General features: G+C 44.6%; 1 protein-coding gene across 1 annotated transcript in view; it reads right to left on the bottom strand.

The window, feature by feature from the left end:
• Nucleotides 1–5,427: 5,427 nt before the first annotated feature.
• The window catches only part of LOC130367873 (CD209 antigen-like protein C), a 38,770-nt gene continuing 26,778 nt past the window's right edge, over nt 5,428–17,419 (bottom strand). Inside the window, exons 4-8 of the mRNA XM_056570798.1 lie at nt 13,576–13,677; nt 13,415–13,459; nt 9,325–9,476; nt 7,278–7,387; nt 5,428–6,186 (exon numbers count right to left, since the gene is read on the bottom strand). Of these exons, the coding sequence (XP_056426773.1) occupies nt 6,051–6,186; nt 7,278–7,387; nt 9,325–9,476; nt 13,415–13,459; nt 13,576–13,677 (545 nt within the window). The 3' untranslated portion in view covers nt 5,428–6,050. The remainder of the gene's footprint in view (nt 6,187–7,277; nt 7,388–9,324; nt 9,477–13,414; nt 13,460–13,575; nt 13,678–17,419) is intronic.

Below are 17,419 nucleotides of genomic sequence, written 5' to 3'. Positions count from 1 at the left end.
GGCTGAACAGTTCTAAATCTAGAGTGTATCATTCCCCAGACACTCTGCAGCATCACCGGACCTAATAATACCCCTAAATCAGGACGGATCTACAAATATCTACCCTAAATTCAGAGACTGTTTAAATAGCAAGGTCCACAACAACTGTCAGTCACTAAGCAAGATAAGGACTGTTTATATGAGACTGTTACTGTGCCTTGGATACTGCAAGCACTTAAGTAAAGTTGTTCAAGTTCAATCCCCTTGTGGACTTTCAGTCATTTCATGCACCTATCGTTACTGGGAAGGGCGGCGATAGGCCGGACCATTGACTCAGCATACCAGGCCTCAGCCTGGCGTCACGAACTATAGGGTTAACATTAACCCCTTATATGCCGATACCATACCACCATTACCATACACCCCCCAAGGGCTACCACATATATATATATATATATATATATATATATATGCAATTATTAGATTGCATTCACTGTATAATGCTATGCCTATGGCTATATCAGATTGGCGATCCGCTGACATTGCCTGGCTAAGCTGTCAGCAGTAGTCAGGTAAGGGGACCTTTTTGGTTCACTAAATCCCTGCGATCACATAGAGGGGTTTGGTGAGCTCCACTGAGCTATTGGCTCATTTTCACTCTAGACTCCGTGATTGGCATTGATCATAGCGTCTAAAGGGTTAAATGCCGGGCAGGCATCATGGAGTACAGGTACGCCCTTGGTCCTTAAGTACCAGGATACAAGGGCATACCTGTACACCCGATGTCCTGAATGGGTTAAAGGACTAACATTTTCACATTACTGTAAAACATAGAAAGCAGTATATAACCCTAGCGCGGGTGATGGACAGAAACTGTGTGCCCAAACTGCTGCTATGTTGTGCGTATGAGTACCTGTATCTCATACAAAAGAGGTGTACTATATATGTGTATATATGTGAAAAAGACAAGAAGCGCTGAATGGGACTTAAGTTAATATATAATTATAGTGTACCTGTAGATAGTGGTGGAGTAAACAGACGGTAGAAAAGTGCATACGTGACAAGGGGCTTTTTTTCTGTTTTTTTTTCTATCTGTAGCTGGAGAAATTGTGTATATAAATATATCAAGAAATAGCGTAAAACTATAAAATTATAAATTATGTATTATAAGGAGGTGCATACCTGGCGCATAAGGTGCATAAGTATAGCATAGGACTGCTGGAAAGTGCATAGAATAATCTTATAGGAGGAGCCTAAGTAGAAAATAAATAGATAAAAAAGAGAGACAATATGTTATATTGCACCCACTATAAACAATTTTTTCCCCTCATGTACCTAGTTTATCCTATAAGGGGGGATATATATCTCACTATGGAGCATACAGTATATTACCCTTTGATGCAATACAGTCCAATAGTATAGAAAAATTATCCTCAGTTTAGGTAGGAGATAGGCAGTATGCCCATCAGTATGCGCTCAGATGCTGTCTATGTGGATAGCAAATAATATGCGCACCATGCGTCCAAATTCCACGTGCACCTGGTACCTGAAATCCACTGTATATGCAGAGGTCCTGCAATCCGGTAATCTTCTTAGTGCTGGCAGGCACTGTGTAAAAGAGTGATGCTTTGGCAGATTTGCGGGAGTATGCCCCGGCAGGTGGCGTCTCAACCGCAGTGTCACCGACTTGGGAGTCTGCCCGATGGTTCCGGCTGTGCAGTGACGTCACTACGGGGTCTGGTGAGGACCCAAAAGCGTTCCAACGTGTTTCGGAGATAATAAAACAGTCTCCTTCATTGGGGAAGTGTGCCTGGACCTTCTGTTTGCCTTCTATATGTACTCCCAAGTCGTTTTTAACTCCCTCTTGCCTGAAAAGATTTGTTTGTTATGTTTAAATCCATTATGCAGCTGGACATGTTCAATTGAGAAGTTTTTTCAGCAGACATATTGTATGATTTGTATTAATAAACCAGTTTTTATAAGAAGCCAAAAATTTCAAGTATTGTTAAACAAAAAATAAAAATTTTAATTAAAAAGGATCCCACCAGTATATATAAAAATAAACTAACAATACTTATCAAGAAGGGTGTAGATATGGGTATTTAAAAAATATAAGAGGTGGATTTTATTATGACAAAGGAACCTAAGATACTTGTGTTCTATCAGTTGCCATAAATCATTAGGAACACTGAGAATCCTCCTGGAAGACCCACTATCTTGGGAATAGACTGTTTAACGGCCAATTTGTCTAGATACATTGACATTCAACTACCAACCTGTGTAGAAAAGATCCCTACTTATTTGAAGGAGACTACCCATATTTTAAAAATACTTATATATAGATATAAGGCTGCATTCACATCTCGTTTTTTACATACAGGTGCCGGATCCGGATGGGGAGAGGAAAACCGGGGCGCTCCCGTACCCCAGCCGCATCAGCCTGTAAATCCATTTACTTTAATGAGCCGACTGGAGTCAAATGGTGACTCTGGTCGGCTCAGTTTTGACCCGTATTCAGTTTTCCAACCGGACCTAAAACCGTAGTGTACTACGGTCTTAGGTCTGGTCACAAAACTGGATTCAGTCAAAACTGAGCCGACCGGAGTCACCGTTTAACTCCGGTTGGCTCATTAAAGTAAATGGATTTACGGGCTGATGAGGCTGGGGTACGGGAGCGCCCCGGGTTTCCCCTCCCCCAGCCGGATCCGGCACCCATATGTAAAATGAATGTGTATGTGAATGCAGCCTAACATGGCAGGAAGGATTTATTATTGGCACCTTAGACATTACCTCTCTCTATACCATTATAGAGCACCAGAAGGGAAAACAGGCCGTGGAATATTTTCTAAAGAAAGAGGGCAACATACCCAACTCACAGGTATATTTTATAGCAGAGTGCATTTCTTTTATATTGGAGCACAATTATTTTAAATATGAAGATAGTTTTTACATTCAGAAGTGGGGTACCGCTATGGGGACGAAGTTTGCGCCCAGTTATTCAAATATGTACATGGCCCTCTGGGAAGAAACAGCCATTCATCCTTGGGCCAATTGGGTGCAGGCCTGGTCCTCTGGCGAAGATTTATTGATGACATTGTTTTTATTTGGTGTTGGGGGGGAATTGAGTTTGGCTACTTTTTTTGAGGATATCAATAAAAATGAATATTTTTTTATATTTACAGTCCATTATAGCCAAACTTTGGTTAATTTTTTGGATTTGAATATTAGCATTGTAAATAATCAAATTACCACCAGTACACACTATTAAAAAAAAGCAGATAGCAACAGCTACATACAAACTGACAGCTGCCATTTGCCAATCTGGCTGCAAAATATTCCCCGTAGCCAATTTCTTAGACTACGGAGAAATTGTTCGAATTTAGACCAGTACGAAAGTGAAGCTCACGCCCTACAGGAAAAATGTCTCAACAAAGGATATGAGGAAGATTACCTGATAAAAATACAAAAGGAAGTGCGTGACACAGATAGAAGCACACTCCTACATTAAAATAGGGAACTCACTAAACAAAGAAAAAATGAAGAGAGTAACACTATGCTTACAATGCCCATCAATACCAAATTCAGCAAGCACAACTTCCTTTTTAAAAGGATAGTGAGGAAACATTGGGGCATATTGCATAATGATAAGATTCTGGGAGAATACATACCACAACCACCATCTTTCGTATTCAAGAAGGCCCAGAATATTGGCCATCTTGTAGCCCCCACTATTGGGAAAAACAAAACTTGATCAAATGGTAAACAAAAAAAACTATTCTTGTCCATTAAAAATGGATTTCTACCCTGTAAGCAATGTAAGGCCTGTACGGCGACTGGAAATGTGACCCCGTGATGTATTTTTTGAACAACAGGAATAAAGACAAAGCAGTGTATATAATAAGACACCATATAAACTGCACCATCTGCGGAGTCATTTACGCCATATGATGCCCATGTGACAAACTATACATAGGCCGCACAAAAAGGGCCCTCAAAGTGCGACTGAGTGAACATGTGAACAATATACAGAAAGGATATGAAGGACACCCTCTATCCCTCCACTACAAAGAAAAACATTCCCAAAATCCTAGGGCTCATGTTTTTTTGGCTACTATGGCTCTAACCTAATCCTGCTCTGGCGTCCCGCAAATGAAATGATGGACTTTTCAAGCACCCGCAAATAAAGAATTCTGCACAGAAATATAAACAGAGAGTACCTTCTACTTTATTTAATCTTACGTGCATAAATGCTTACTTTACAAGGAATGAGCACCACGCTAATAGTGCAGTTTATCTGAATCACCATGTCTCCGTCATCTGTTTAATCAGCTAGTAGTCTGCATAGTACTCCGCATTGCGCTTCAGTGCCGATCCTATCTGCTTTTCTTACACATTTTTTGGGGATAGAAAAAACTTACCCCCATTGGCGAGGAGGGAATTTCCTATCCCAAATGTCCAGGGCCGAGTCAAAATAGATCTTTAACAGTAAACACGATGGATTAAATGCTGGATTAAATGCAGAATTTGAAATTTTTGGCTTCTTATAAAAACTGGTTTATTAATACAAATCATACAATTTGTCTGCTGTATGAAAAAACTTCTCAATTGAACATGTCCAGCTGCATAATGGATTTAAACATAAAAAGCTAATCTTTTCAGGCAAGAGGGAGTTAAAAATGACTTTGGAGTACATATAGAAGGCAAACAGGAGGTCCAGGCACACTTCCCCGATGAAGGAAACTGTTTTATTATCTCCGAAACACGTTGGAACACTTTTTGGTCCTCACCAGACCCTGTACTGACGTCACTGCACAGCCGGAACCATCGGGCAGACTCCCAAGTCGGAGACACTGCGGTTGAGATGCCACCGGCTGGGGCGTACTCCCGCGAATCTGCCAAAGCATCACTCTCCTACACAGTGCCTCCCAGCCTACCGGATCACAGGACCTCTGCATATACAGCCGATTTCAGGTACCAGGCGCACATGGAATTTGGACGCATGGTGCGCATATTATTTGCTATCCACGTGGAAAGAATCTGAGAGCATACTCCCTGTCTCCTACCTAAACTGAGGATCGTTTTTCTATACTATAGGACTGTATTGCATCAAAGGGTAATATACTGTATGCTCCATAGTGAGATATATACCCCCCCCCCCTATAAGATTATTCTATACACTTTCCAGCAGTCCTATGCTATACTTATGCACCTTATGTGCCAGGTATGCACCTCCTTTTAATACATAATTTATCATTTTATAGTTTTACGCTATTTCTTGATATATTTATATACACAATTTCTCCAGCTACAGAAAGAAAAAACAGAAAAAAGCCCCTTGTCACGTATGCACTTTTCTACCATCTGTTTACTCCACCACTATCTACAGGTACACTATAATTATATATTAACTTAAGTCCCTTTCAGCGCATCTTGTCTTTTTCACACAATAAAACATATTGTGATGCCTTAGTCACTAGAGCCTCTCAACTAATGGTTGTAGGAGAAATCCATGGTCCAGTCTACCTTTCCAAGGAGAAGGGATGGACCCAAAACCAGTTAGTCACCAGTTCAGGCCTGGCTTTTGCCAGTGCCACATGTGTCTTAATTCAGCTCTTGCTAGATATACATACACCTTGACCATATGTGTGGAACCCTGTCTTCAGTCAAGGCACTGTTCTTGTCCACCCTGTGAGGAAAAAGTTCTTAAGTTCTTTATCTCCAAAAGGAGTTTATCATCTTCATCAAAGAGGAAAAGGCTAAACAAGGGTCTCTCTGCAATACAATAATATCTGGCCTATGGATAGAATTAGTGCTGGATGTCTGTCACTGCCTTGAAAGTTTCCCACCCCCAGGCCGAGCACATTAAAAAAGTTTTTTAAAAAAGGACAATAATTCAGAATAACCCTTTAAGAGCTAAGTGGCTTGTGCACAATGTGCCATGTAAACAATATAGGTTTTCAGATGAGTTCTTATGCTTTGCAGCAGGGGGTCACTCAGCAGGGGGTCACTCTATGATTGGTTTATGAAGAAGGACATTCAAGTACTTGGCCTGTCCATAGTGGAGACCCCCTTTAACAATTCCAGACTCCCTTACATATGTAGTTCAGCTTGCGTTGACATGGTTGGTCATTCCATGCCTGAAATTCTCCCCAAACTTCTGCACAGTGTTCACTGTCTTGATTATTGGGTTCATCCTTATTCCAGACACTGTAAAAAATAGACAGGTTGCCCATTGTTACAAAAACTAATCTACAATCATTCTAGATGTATATGGAACATCCCTGTGTACATTCTGTGGCTTCTATTGGGCACCAGGGATTTCAGAAGTCAGACAAAACGAATGGTTACAAAGAGTGGATCTTTCTCTGGTTGACCTGACTTCCCTGTACATTACACACACAGTATACTGCTTAGTGTTAGCGCTGATCATCTCCTCACAGGAGAACCCATAACAGGACATCCCCTTCAATGCCATTCATTTACCCCTCTAGCATGTTGTAACTGTAGTGTATGTATGTATGTATGTATGTATGTATGTGTGTATATATATATATATATATATATATATATATATATCATGAAAATGTATAGTTGAAACATAGAATATTATCAGCATATATGAAGCATTTGGCCTATCAAGTCTACCAAATATTCTGAATACTATAAATATTCCCTGTGCTTTGTACAGAGACACGAGCACTTCCCTCTCTGCTGCTCATACCTCCCCTATACACCCAAGATCACTTTTCTCTCTACTGTTAATACCTCCCCCTATAAACCCATGAGCACTTCCCTCTCTACTGCTAATACCTCCCCCTATAAGCCCATGAGCACTTCCCTTTCTACAGCTAATACCTCCCCCTATACACCCATAAGCACTTCCCTATCTACTGCTAATACCTCCCCCTATAAGCCCATGAGCACTTCCCTTTCTACAGCTAATTTATCTCCCTATACACCCATGAGTACTTCCCTCTCTACTGCTAATACCTCTCCCTATACACCCATGAGCACTTTCCCCTCTACTGCTAATATCTCTCCCTATACACCCATGAGCACTTCACCCTCTACTGCTAATATCTCTCCCTATACACCCATGAGCACTTCCCTCTCTACTGCTAATACCTCTCCCTATACACTCAAGCATTCTGCTAGAATTTCCTGCTGCTCTATTACAACAACCTCTAATCCCTTTCCTCAGATACTGAGGTTAGTACTCACATATTCTATATTCTGCCCTTGATTCTTTACACCCAAGGTGCATTAGCTTCCACTCATCCACAATAGTATTTTATCACCTGTATGTCAGCGGCGATCCATCTGTCCACACCCACATGGTAGTGTCCTTAGGATCTCGTCTTAGCCCTATCCAGTATGCTCCTTGTTTTATGGTTGGCCATAAAGAAGACTGGAAACAAATAAAGGTATTATCCTAATATATTGTCTCCTGTGTCATGGATGAGAAATCTGACTAAGCAGAGATAAAGGAAGATATCTCGAAAAGCTGTCACACAACTATTGGCTGGTCTTACTAGATAATATCTTTTATTTTCCTGAACGTGTGACTATCCATTTTATATTTTATATACTAAAGGAAGCATAACATATTTGGCAATTTTTCGTCTTGAAAAAAAATGGTCCTGTTTTTCTTTTTTGTGTCTCTATCCTAAATAACTCTGCTTGCTTATAGATGTTCTGTGTCACAAATAACTCAGCTTGCTTATACATGTTCTGTGTCACAAATAACTCAGCTTGCTTATACATGTTCTGTGTCACAAATAACTCAGCTTGCTTATACATGTTCTGTATTACATCTCAATGTTATGTAAGTGTCCTGGGACTCTTCAGACAACAGGACATCTACAGCCTTTACACCCATTACAGTAAGCCCCAAATTGTGTGCAGCCAAAGGTTTTACAGTCCTTTTTTTGGAATGGACCCAAAATAGGTTACCTTTTATGTGAGAAAAACATGTACAAGCTTATATCTCAAAGCTATGAAAGCAACTGAAGCCAAGAACTCTGAAAAAAGACAACAATATGTAGGGGGCAATAGAAGCCAGAAAATAATGCCAGATACTGCCAGCTGTCATTCTGATAGAAAAAGTAGCAACACATACAGTGCAATGTCATGTCACATCTAATGGGAACTGCAACAGAGGATCCTAATAGAACCTCATAGAAGATGGAACATAAAATTGCCTTATTCATCCAACAGCTATTTCTCTTAACATTCCCCCCCCCCCCCCAAATATGCATGCACGCTCTTCTCAGCCAAGTGACATGGGTTATGAAAGTAGAGAATTGAGTAAGCTTCTTTCAGATACTTCTGACATTGGCGTAAAGGGGTAGTCCCAAGTAGGAAAACATCCCCAATCTAAAGGATAGGAAATGAGTGTCTGATCACAAGGGGTCAGAACACTAGGACCTCTTGCAGTCTCCTGTACGGTGCTCTGGGTCTCATCACGGTCGTCATGCGCCCTCCATACATCTCTAGGGGAGAGCCAGAGGTACCTGATACATGAGTGTATCTTCGCCTCTCCCAAAGATATGCATGGAGGGTGCGTGCCAACCCCTGCTCTGTGCACGGGTAGAGTCAGTTTATCTACATAGGACTACCCCTCTAACTCTCCTGAAAACAAAAATATCAGACACGTTGAAATACAACAGCATGATCCTTTTGACTGCCTTTGGGAAGAGTCAACCCATCCCACCAAAATTGGTTTATTTGGCAAAGGGAACCAGCAATCACTTTCACATTGCCTGAAGCATGAGTAGTCGGGGCTCTGACCAGCGGCTTCTCTCAATGAGCCTTGGTTAATGGATCTATCCCTGTTTGATAGATCTTTCCTGAACCCAATCAAGGCAGAAGCCACTGGGGACCACCCTGATGCCTCATGGTTCAGGCAGCATGATATCAACTGGTGCCAGAAAGTTAAACATATATGTAAATGAGTTCCATTTAAAAATGTTAATCCTTCCAGTACTTATCAGCTGCTTTATTCTCCACAGGAAGTTCTTTTCTGTCTGACCACATTGCTCTCTGCTGACACCTCTGTCCATGTCAGGAACTGTCCAGAGTAGAAGAAAATCCCCATGGCAAACCTCTCCTAATCTGGATAGTTCTTGACACGGACAGAGGTGTCAGTAGGGAGCACTGTGGTCAGACAGAAAGGAAATTCAAAAAGAAAAGAACTTGCTCTGTAGTATACAGAAGCTGATAAGTACTGGAAGGATTAAGATTTTTAAATTGAAGTAATTTACAAATCTGTTTAACTTTCTGGCACCAGTTGATTAAAAAAAAAAATAATTTCCACCAGAGAAGTGTTGGTTTTTTGGGACTCACCATTTCAGACTCATCTTTAATTACAACAAGGATCCCATTACGTTCTGCACAAAGCTCTTTGCTACTTTCCCAAGTTTCACTGATTGATGAAAAGTAATAACAATTGGATCTGATGAGATTCCATCCAGAAGGACACGTTTTACAGGAGCTTCCTGTGTGGTTCAGTATGAAGTAGAAAAGATAAATAATAGTCAGAACGGCAATAACGTGCACATTTCTTCTGAGCTTAGAATAGACATCTCTAACCAAAAAGATCCCAGAATTTCCGACTGTATGTCTGCTTAGAATTCATGCAGTTGCAGAGTCCTATTGCTGTCCATTGGATTACCCTGCACAGTGCACACAAGGGAATTTCATTATGGGAGCTTCAGCCACTGAAATTCCACCACCGTAGGAATGGGGACCTCCAATGTCTGGGTGGTCCTAGCGCTGGCTGATATGGTCGCTGCCAGCTGCCCTAAGCATACCTTAACCTGCCTGAACCTAGCCTAAACATCACCCAACTTTTGCTAGGGGTTTTCATGTTTCTTGTATCTGACCCAAAGTCACATGTCACCATACATGTGGTGCCACATCTCATTAGGGTAAGTTCAGAAGGACAGACGTGGTAGAAGAGAGCACAGTGGTCAGATTGGAAAGAACTATCGTTGAAGGGGTACTCCGCTGCTCAGCGTTTGGAACAAACTGTTCCGAACGCTGGAGCCAGGGACTCGTGACGTCATACCCCCTCATGACGTCACACCCCACCCCCTCAATGCAAGTCTATGGGAGGGGGCGTGACGGCTGTCACGCCCCCTCCCATAGACTTGCATTGAGGGGGATGGGCTATGATGTCACGTGCTCCCGGTGCCGGCTCCAGCGTTCCGAAGAGTTTGTTCCAAATGTTGAGCAGCGGAGTACCCCCTTTAAGTCCTTAGGGTACATTCCCATGGACTCAAATGCTTCAGATTTACCCAATTAACTTCAGTAGGAAAGTCAAAATCTGCCACAAATCTGCAGCAGATCTTTAGCATTTCAGCCCAACGTGAACAAATCCTCAAAAGGCATTTCAGTACTTATCAGCTGCTGTATACTCCAGAGGAAGTTTTGTGGTTCTTTCCAGTCTGACCACAGTGCTCTCTGCTGACACCTCTGTCCATGTCAGGAACTGTCCAGAGCAGGGTAGGTTTGCTATGGGGATTTTCTCCTTTCTTGACAGTTCCTGACATGGACAGAGGTGGCAGCAGAGAGCACTGTGGTCAGACTGGAAAGAACTACCCAGCTTCCTGTGGAGCAGTCAGCAGCTGATAAGTACTGGAAGGATTTTTAAATAGAAGTAATCTATAAATCTGTAGATTTCTCTGGCACCATTTGATTCCTCAGGAATAGCTTGAAGGTGTTCCGTGGAAGCGGAAGAAAAAGGACCTCATTGCAGCGCTCACTTAGTGGCTTCTTGTCTCTTGTGCAAAGGTGGATATACCTTAGATACTGAATAACCGATGTGGACAAGTAAAATAATAAAAACGATGTGCAGTGTAATACAAGTAAAGTTACGGACTACGCGTTTCAAGGGGCGGGACCTCCTCTTCCTCAGGTCCATATTTGGGTGCCACCCACTGTTAGATGTTGTGCTCGGAGTAACGGCACATAGCTACGCTTTCTGTCTGTCTTTCCCTCTCCCCATTCCTCAGGAATACCCCTTTAAGGCATGGACCTCCAAGGCAATATTTTCTGAAATACTACAAAGTACATCAATAGGGGCATAGATGCCCACGACAAGGAAATAATTCTACCGCTGTACAAATCACTAGTCAGACCACACATAGAATACTGTGTACAGTACTGGGCACCAGTGTACAAGAAATATATAGTGGAGCTGGAGAGGGTTCAAAGACGGGCAACCAGGGTAATACGGGGAATAGGAGGACTACAGTACCCAGAAAGATTATCAGAATTAGGGTTATTTAGTTTAGAAAAAAGAAGGCTTAGGGGCGACCTAATAACTATGTATAAATATATCAGGGGACAGTACAGAGATCTCTCCCATAATCTATTTATACCCAGGACTGTATCTATAACAAGGGGATATCCGCAATGTCTAGACCAGTGTTTCCCAACCAGGGTGCTTCCAAATGTTGCAAAACTACAACTCCCAGCATGCCTGGACAGCCTTTGACAGCCTTTTGCTGTCCAGGCATGCTGGGAGTTGTAGGTTTGCAACACCTGGAGGCACCCTGTTTGGGAAACACTGGTCTAGAGGAAAGAAGGTTTCGACACCAGCACAGGCGGGGGTTCTTTACTGTAAGAGCAGTGAGACTATGGAACTGTCTTCTGGAGGAGGTGGTCAGGGTGAACTCAATAAAAAAGTTAAAGGGGTCCTAATACATCTTATCCCCTATCCAAGGGGATAAGATGTCTGATCGCAGGTGTCCCGCCACTGGGGACCCCCGCGATCTGTCATTCCGCACCCACTTTTGTGAGCTCTCTGCTGGAGGCTCCGAGTGTGAAGCATGACGACCACGGGGCCGGAGTATCGTGACATTACGACTCCGCCCCCCATGTGACATCACGCCCCGCCCCCTCAATGCAAGTCTATGGGAGAGGGTGTGATGGCCTAAAGCCTACCCCACAGCCACGCATCCACTACCAGTCCACTACCCCACAGGTGAACGTCAAAACCTGGTAAGCTACAAACGGGGTGAAGTCTGTCTAGTCAGTCTCAGTCAAGTCAGTCAAGATTAATCTGTGTCAAGTCAGCGTGGTCCAGCATCAAATTATCCAAGTCCACTACAAGTCCCAGCGAGCCCTAAGGTCTCTGAATTCACTGGTCACCTCTGTGGGCCTAGATAAACTGTTAAGACTGTTACACCTGTCTACCTCAATAAAGCTGCCATTGTTCCATATCTTTGGAGTCATTATTTGCCCCGTGCCTAGCCCAGGATCCAGCGGTATACCTTTGGTTGGTGAAGAGGTTAAACCACGCCCTGGCATAACAAATACAAGGGGTTAATGCCATCTGCCCCAGGGTAATAATATCTGCCCTCATCACACCCTCACCACACCTGTATCTATGCTCACCCCCCTCTACTCTTAAAGGGGTACTCTGCCCCTAGACATCTTATCCCCTATCCAAAGGATAGGTGATAAAATGTCTGATGGCGGGGGTCCGCGATCTCAGCTGCGGCACCCCAGACATCCGGTGCATGGAACGAACTTTGTGATGTCACGGTCATGCCCCACTCGTGACGTCACGGCCATACCCCCTCAATGCAAGACTATGGGAGGGGGCGTGATGGCCGTTACGCCCCCTCCCATAGACTTGCATTGAGGGGGCATGGCCGTGATGTCACGAGCCTCCGGCGCTGAACCTGGCGCACTAAATTAACGCCAGCTGCAGCATGGAGATCTTGGGGGACCCCAGTGGTGGGACCCCCGTGATCAGACATCTTATCCCCTCATGTAAGCCTGAAAGGCTTAAAATGTGATACTTGTTCCCCATAGTCATGTTAGCCTGTAGGACTGAAAGGGTAAAGATTCTCCATGAGGAAAGCTACCTTGCATATTTTTACCAGTGAAGCTTGCATGGCTTATAAGACTCCATATCCATGCTATGATTTTGGTGTTCTCCTTAAGGAGACACTTTACCCCTTCAGTCGTACGCTCATGTGTCACCACAGCCTACAACTACTAGATCATGCTGCACCATGACATGATGTACGATCATAGCACCAGAGTGAAGGGGATCCAGTGACACATTTTGTCAATCTCTTTATAGAATAAACCAGGTTCCATTCTTGAAGCTAGGAACCTTTTTTGGATCCTCCATAATTTATGCTTGAAATCATCTGACATTACATAAATTAACAGATCAGTTTGCTTTATGAAAATTAAAATGACAAATTTCCTCTTAAAATTGATGGCCATCCATAGGTTTTAGTGGGTAATTAGTGATTTAAATAAAAGAACTGCGTTCAATGTGACCCTTGCCTAATAGGTCCTAATTGTTGGATTGCTGTTGATGGGGCTGTTGAAGCTGATGCCGTAAGCCCTTATGGGGTCAGTAAAAGTATTCCTGGATATATTATTTGTTACAGAGTATTTGGGTATTTACCATTCATCGTATTACTCTGCTTTCCTTCCCTCCCGGCAGCTGAAACTGAAAAGAAAGAAGATCCATCAACCGCAGCATTGCATCATTGCCCAAAGATCTGCAGAGAATAGCTGTAGGTGTCGCCCCCTCCCTTTCTATGGTGGTACTTCTCTTATACTTACAGAGGACGCCCACGATTATAAGGATTTTACAAAACAGAGCGATCACAACAAAGAAGGAAACTTTGGATGTTCTGGACCATTTCTTCTGAAAACAGGAATCACCTGGGAAAAAAAAATCAAATTTATATGTTACATCATGATCCTTTGGTGTTTTTATTTATACATCTACAGGACACAAATACAAGGACATAGCAGCAGGATATAAATGTAGAATGTGAATGTATTGCTGGTTTAATTCATAAAAGGTTAAAGGGGCTTCACTGTCTTAGAGGATCTCTTGACGATAAACTGATCATAGGATAATGGGACCTGTATCTATCAGATGTAATGTGGGATACCTGGAAGAAAGTGTTCAATATCCGTGCAGCACCACCAAAGGGGTACCACCAAAAAGTACCTGTCACCAAATAAACTGTTCTCAACTACCTCAGGCTATGTTCCCTAACTATTCCTAACACCCCTCATTCTCTTAAAAATAATTTCAAAGCTTTAAAAAGCTGTGTATCTTAACTTTCTTCTTGCTCACATTTCACAGCAGGAGAAAGTGGGTGTTTCTCATCACTGAAGCCTGCTGGGGGACCACTTCCTCCCTCACATCATTGCAGTGCTGTGATGAATAGAATACCTCAAGCTCTGTGTATGTTTCAGTCTGTGTTGCTATCAATGAGGCTCTCCTTCCGCTGTCAGTCTTTGGGGCTGTTACGCCGAGCGCTCCGGGTCCCCGCTCCTCCCCGGAGCGCTCGCTACACTCTCGCTACTGCAGCGCTCCGGTCAGATCCACTGACCCGGTGCGCTGCGATACCGCCTCCAGCCGGGATGCGATTCGCGATGCGGGTGGCGCCCGCTCGCGATGCGCACCCCGGCTCCCGTACCTGACTCGCTCTCCGTCGGTCCTGTCCCGGCGCGCGCGCGCCGGGTCTCTGCGATTTAAAGGGCCACTGCGCCGCTGATTGGCGCAGTGGTTCTAATTAGTGTGTTCACCTGTGCACTCCCTATTTATACCTCACTTCCCCTGCACTCCCTCGCCGGATCTTGTTGCCATTGTGCCAGTGAAAGCGTTTCCTTGTGTGTTCCTAGCCTGTGTTCCAGACCTCCTGCCGTTGCCCCTGACTACGATCCTTGCTGAATGCCCCGACCTTCTGCTACGTCCGACCTTGCTTCTGTCTACTCCCTTGTACCGCGCCTATCTTCAGCAGTCAGAGAGGTTGAGCCGTTGCTAGTGGATACGACCTGGTCACTACCGCCGCAGCAAGACCATCCCGCTTTGCGGCGGGCTCTGGTGAAAACCAGTAGTGACTTAGAACCGGTCCACTAGCACGGTCCTCGCCAATCCCTCTCTGGCACAGAGGATCCACCTCCTGCCAGCCGGCATCGTGACAGTAGATCCGGCCATGGATCCCGCTGAAGTTCCTCTGCCAGTTGTCGCCGACCTCACCACGGTGGTCGCCCAGCAGTCACAACAGATAGCGCAACAAGGCCACCAGCTGTCTCAACTGACCGTGATGCTACAGCAGCTACTACCACAGCTTCAGCAATCATCTCCTCCGCCAGCTCCTGCACCTCCTCCGCAGCGAGTGGCCGCTTCAGGCCTACGACTATCCTTGCCGGATAAATTTGATGGGGACTCTAAATTTTGCCGTGGCTTTCTTTCTCAATGTTCCCTGCACTTGGAGATGATGTCGGACCAGTTTCCTACTGAAAGGTCTAAGGTGGCTTTCGTAGTCAGCCTTCTGTCTGGAAAAGCTCTGTCATGGGCCACACCGCTCTGGGACCGCAATGACCCCGTCACTGCCTCTGTACACTCCTTCTTCTCGGAAATTCGAAGTGTCTTTGAGGAACCTGCCCGAGCCTCTTCTGCTGAGACTGCCCTGTTGAACCTGGTCCAGGGTAATTCTTCCGTTGGCTAGTACGCCGTACAATTCCGTACTCTTGCTTCAGAACTATCCTGGAATAATGAGGCCCTCTGCGCGACCTTTAAAAAAGGCCTATCCAGCAACATTAAAGATGTTCTGGCCGCACGAGAAATCCCTGCTAACCTACATGAACTCATTCATCTAGCCACTCGCATTGACATGCGTTTTTCCGAAAGGCGTCAGGAGCTCCGCCAGGATATGGACTTTGTTCGCACGAGGCGTTTTTTCTCCCCGGCTCCTCTCTCCTCTGGTCCCCTGCAATCCATTCCTGTGCCTCCCGCCGTGGAGGCTATGCAGGTCGACCGGTCTCGCCTGACACCTCAAGAGAGGACACGACGCCGCATGGAGAATCTCTGCCTGTACTGTGCCGGTACCGAACACTTCCTGAAGGATTGTCCTATCCGTCCTCCCCGCCTGGAAAGACGTACGCTGACTCCGCACAAAGGTGAGACAGTCCTTGATGTCAACTCTGCTTCTCCACGTCTTACTGTGCCTGTGCGGATATCTGCCTCTACCTTCTCCTTCTCTACTATGGCCTTCTTGGATTCCGGATCTGCAGGAAATTTTATTTTGGCCTCTCTCATCAACAGGTTCAACATCCCGGTGACCAGTCTCGCCAGACCCCTCTACATCAATTGTGTTAACAATGAAAGATTGGACTGTACCATACGTTTCCGCACGGAGCCCCTCCTAATGTGCATCGGACCTCATCACGAGAAAATTGAGTTTTTGGTCCTCCCCAATTGCACTTCCGAAATTCTCCTTGGACTACCCTGGCTTCAACACCATTCCCCAACCCTGGATTGGTCCACTGGGGAGATCAAGAGTTGGGGCCCCTCTTGTTTCAAGGACTGCCTTAAACCGGTTCCCAGTACTCCTTGCCGTGACCCTGTGGTTCCCCCTGTAACCGGTCTCCCTAAGGCCTATATGGACTTTGCGGATGTTTTTTGCAAAAAACAAGCTGAGACTCTACCTCCTCACAGGCCTTATGAGTGTCCTATTGACCTCCTCCCGGGCACTACTCCACCCCGGGGCAGAATTTATCCTATCTCTGCCCCAGAGACTCTTGCTATGTCTGAGTACATCCAGGAAAATTTAAAAAAGGGCTTTATCCGCAAATCCTCCTCTCCTGCCGGAGCCGGATTTTTCTTTGTGTCCAAAAAAGATGGCTCCCTACGTCCTTGCATTGACTACCGCGGTCTTAATAAAATCACGGTAAAGAACCGCTACCCCCTACCTCTCATCTCTGAACTCTTTGATCGCCTCCAAGGTGCCCACATCTTTACCAAACTGGACTTAAGAGGTGCTTATAATCTCATCCGCATCAGAGAGGGGGATGAATGGAAAACGGCATTTAACACTAGAGATGGACACTTTGAGTATCTGGTCATGCCCTTTGGCCTGTGCAACGCCCCTGCCGTCTTTCAAGACTTTGTTAATGAAATTTTTCGTGATCTCTTATATTCCTGTGTTGTTGTATATCTGGACGATATCCTGATTTTTTCTGCCAATCTAGAAGAACACCGCCAGCATGTCCGCATGGTTCTTCAGAGACTTCGTGACAATCAACTTTATGCCAAAATGGAGAAATGTCTGTTTGAATGTCAATCTCTTCCTTTCCTAGGATACTTGGTCTCTGGCCAGGGACTACAAATGGATCCAGACAAACTCTCTGCCGTCTTAGATTGGCCACGCCCCTCCGGACTCCGTGCTATCCAACGTTTTTTGGGGTTCGCCAATTATTACAGACAATTTATTCCACATTTTTCCACCATTGTGGCTCCTATCGTGGCTTTAACCAAAAAGAATGCCAATCCTAAGTCATGGCCTCCTCAAGCGGAAGACGCCTTTAAACAGCTCAAGTCTGCCTTTTCTTCGGCTCCCGTGCTCTCCAGACCTGACCCATCTAAACCCTTCCTATTGGAGGTTGA

This window comes from Hyla sarda, chromosome 4, assembly GCF_029499605.1.
Source record: "Hyla sarda isolate aHylSar1 chromosome 4, aHylSar1.hap1, whole genome shotgun sequence".
Classification (NCBI taxonomy): Eukaryota; Metazoa; Chordata; class Amphibia; order Anura; family Hylidae; genus Hyla; species Hyla sarda.
Note: the sequence above shows the minus strand (reverse complement) of the source record. Positions and strands in the feature narration are given on the sequence as shown.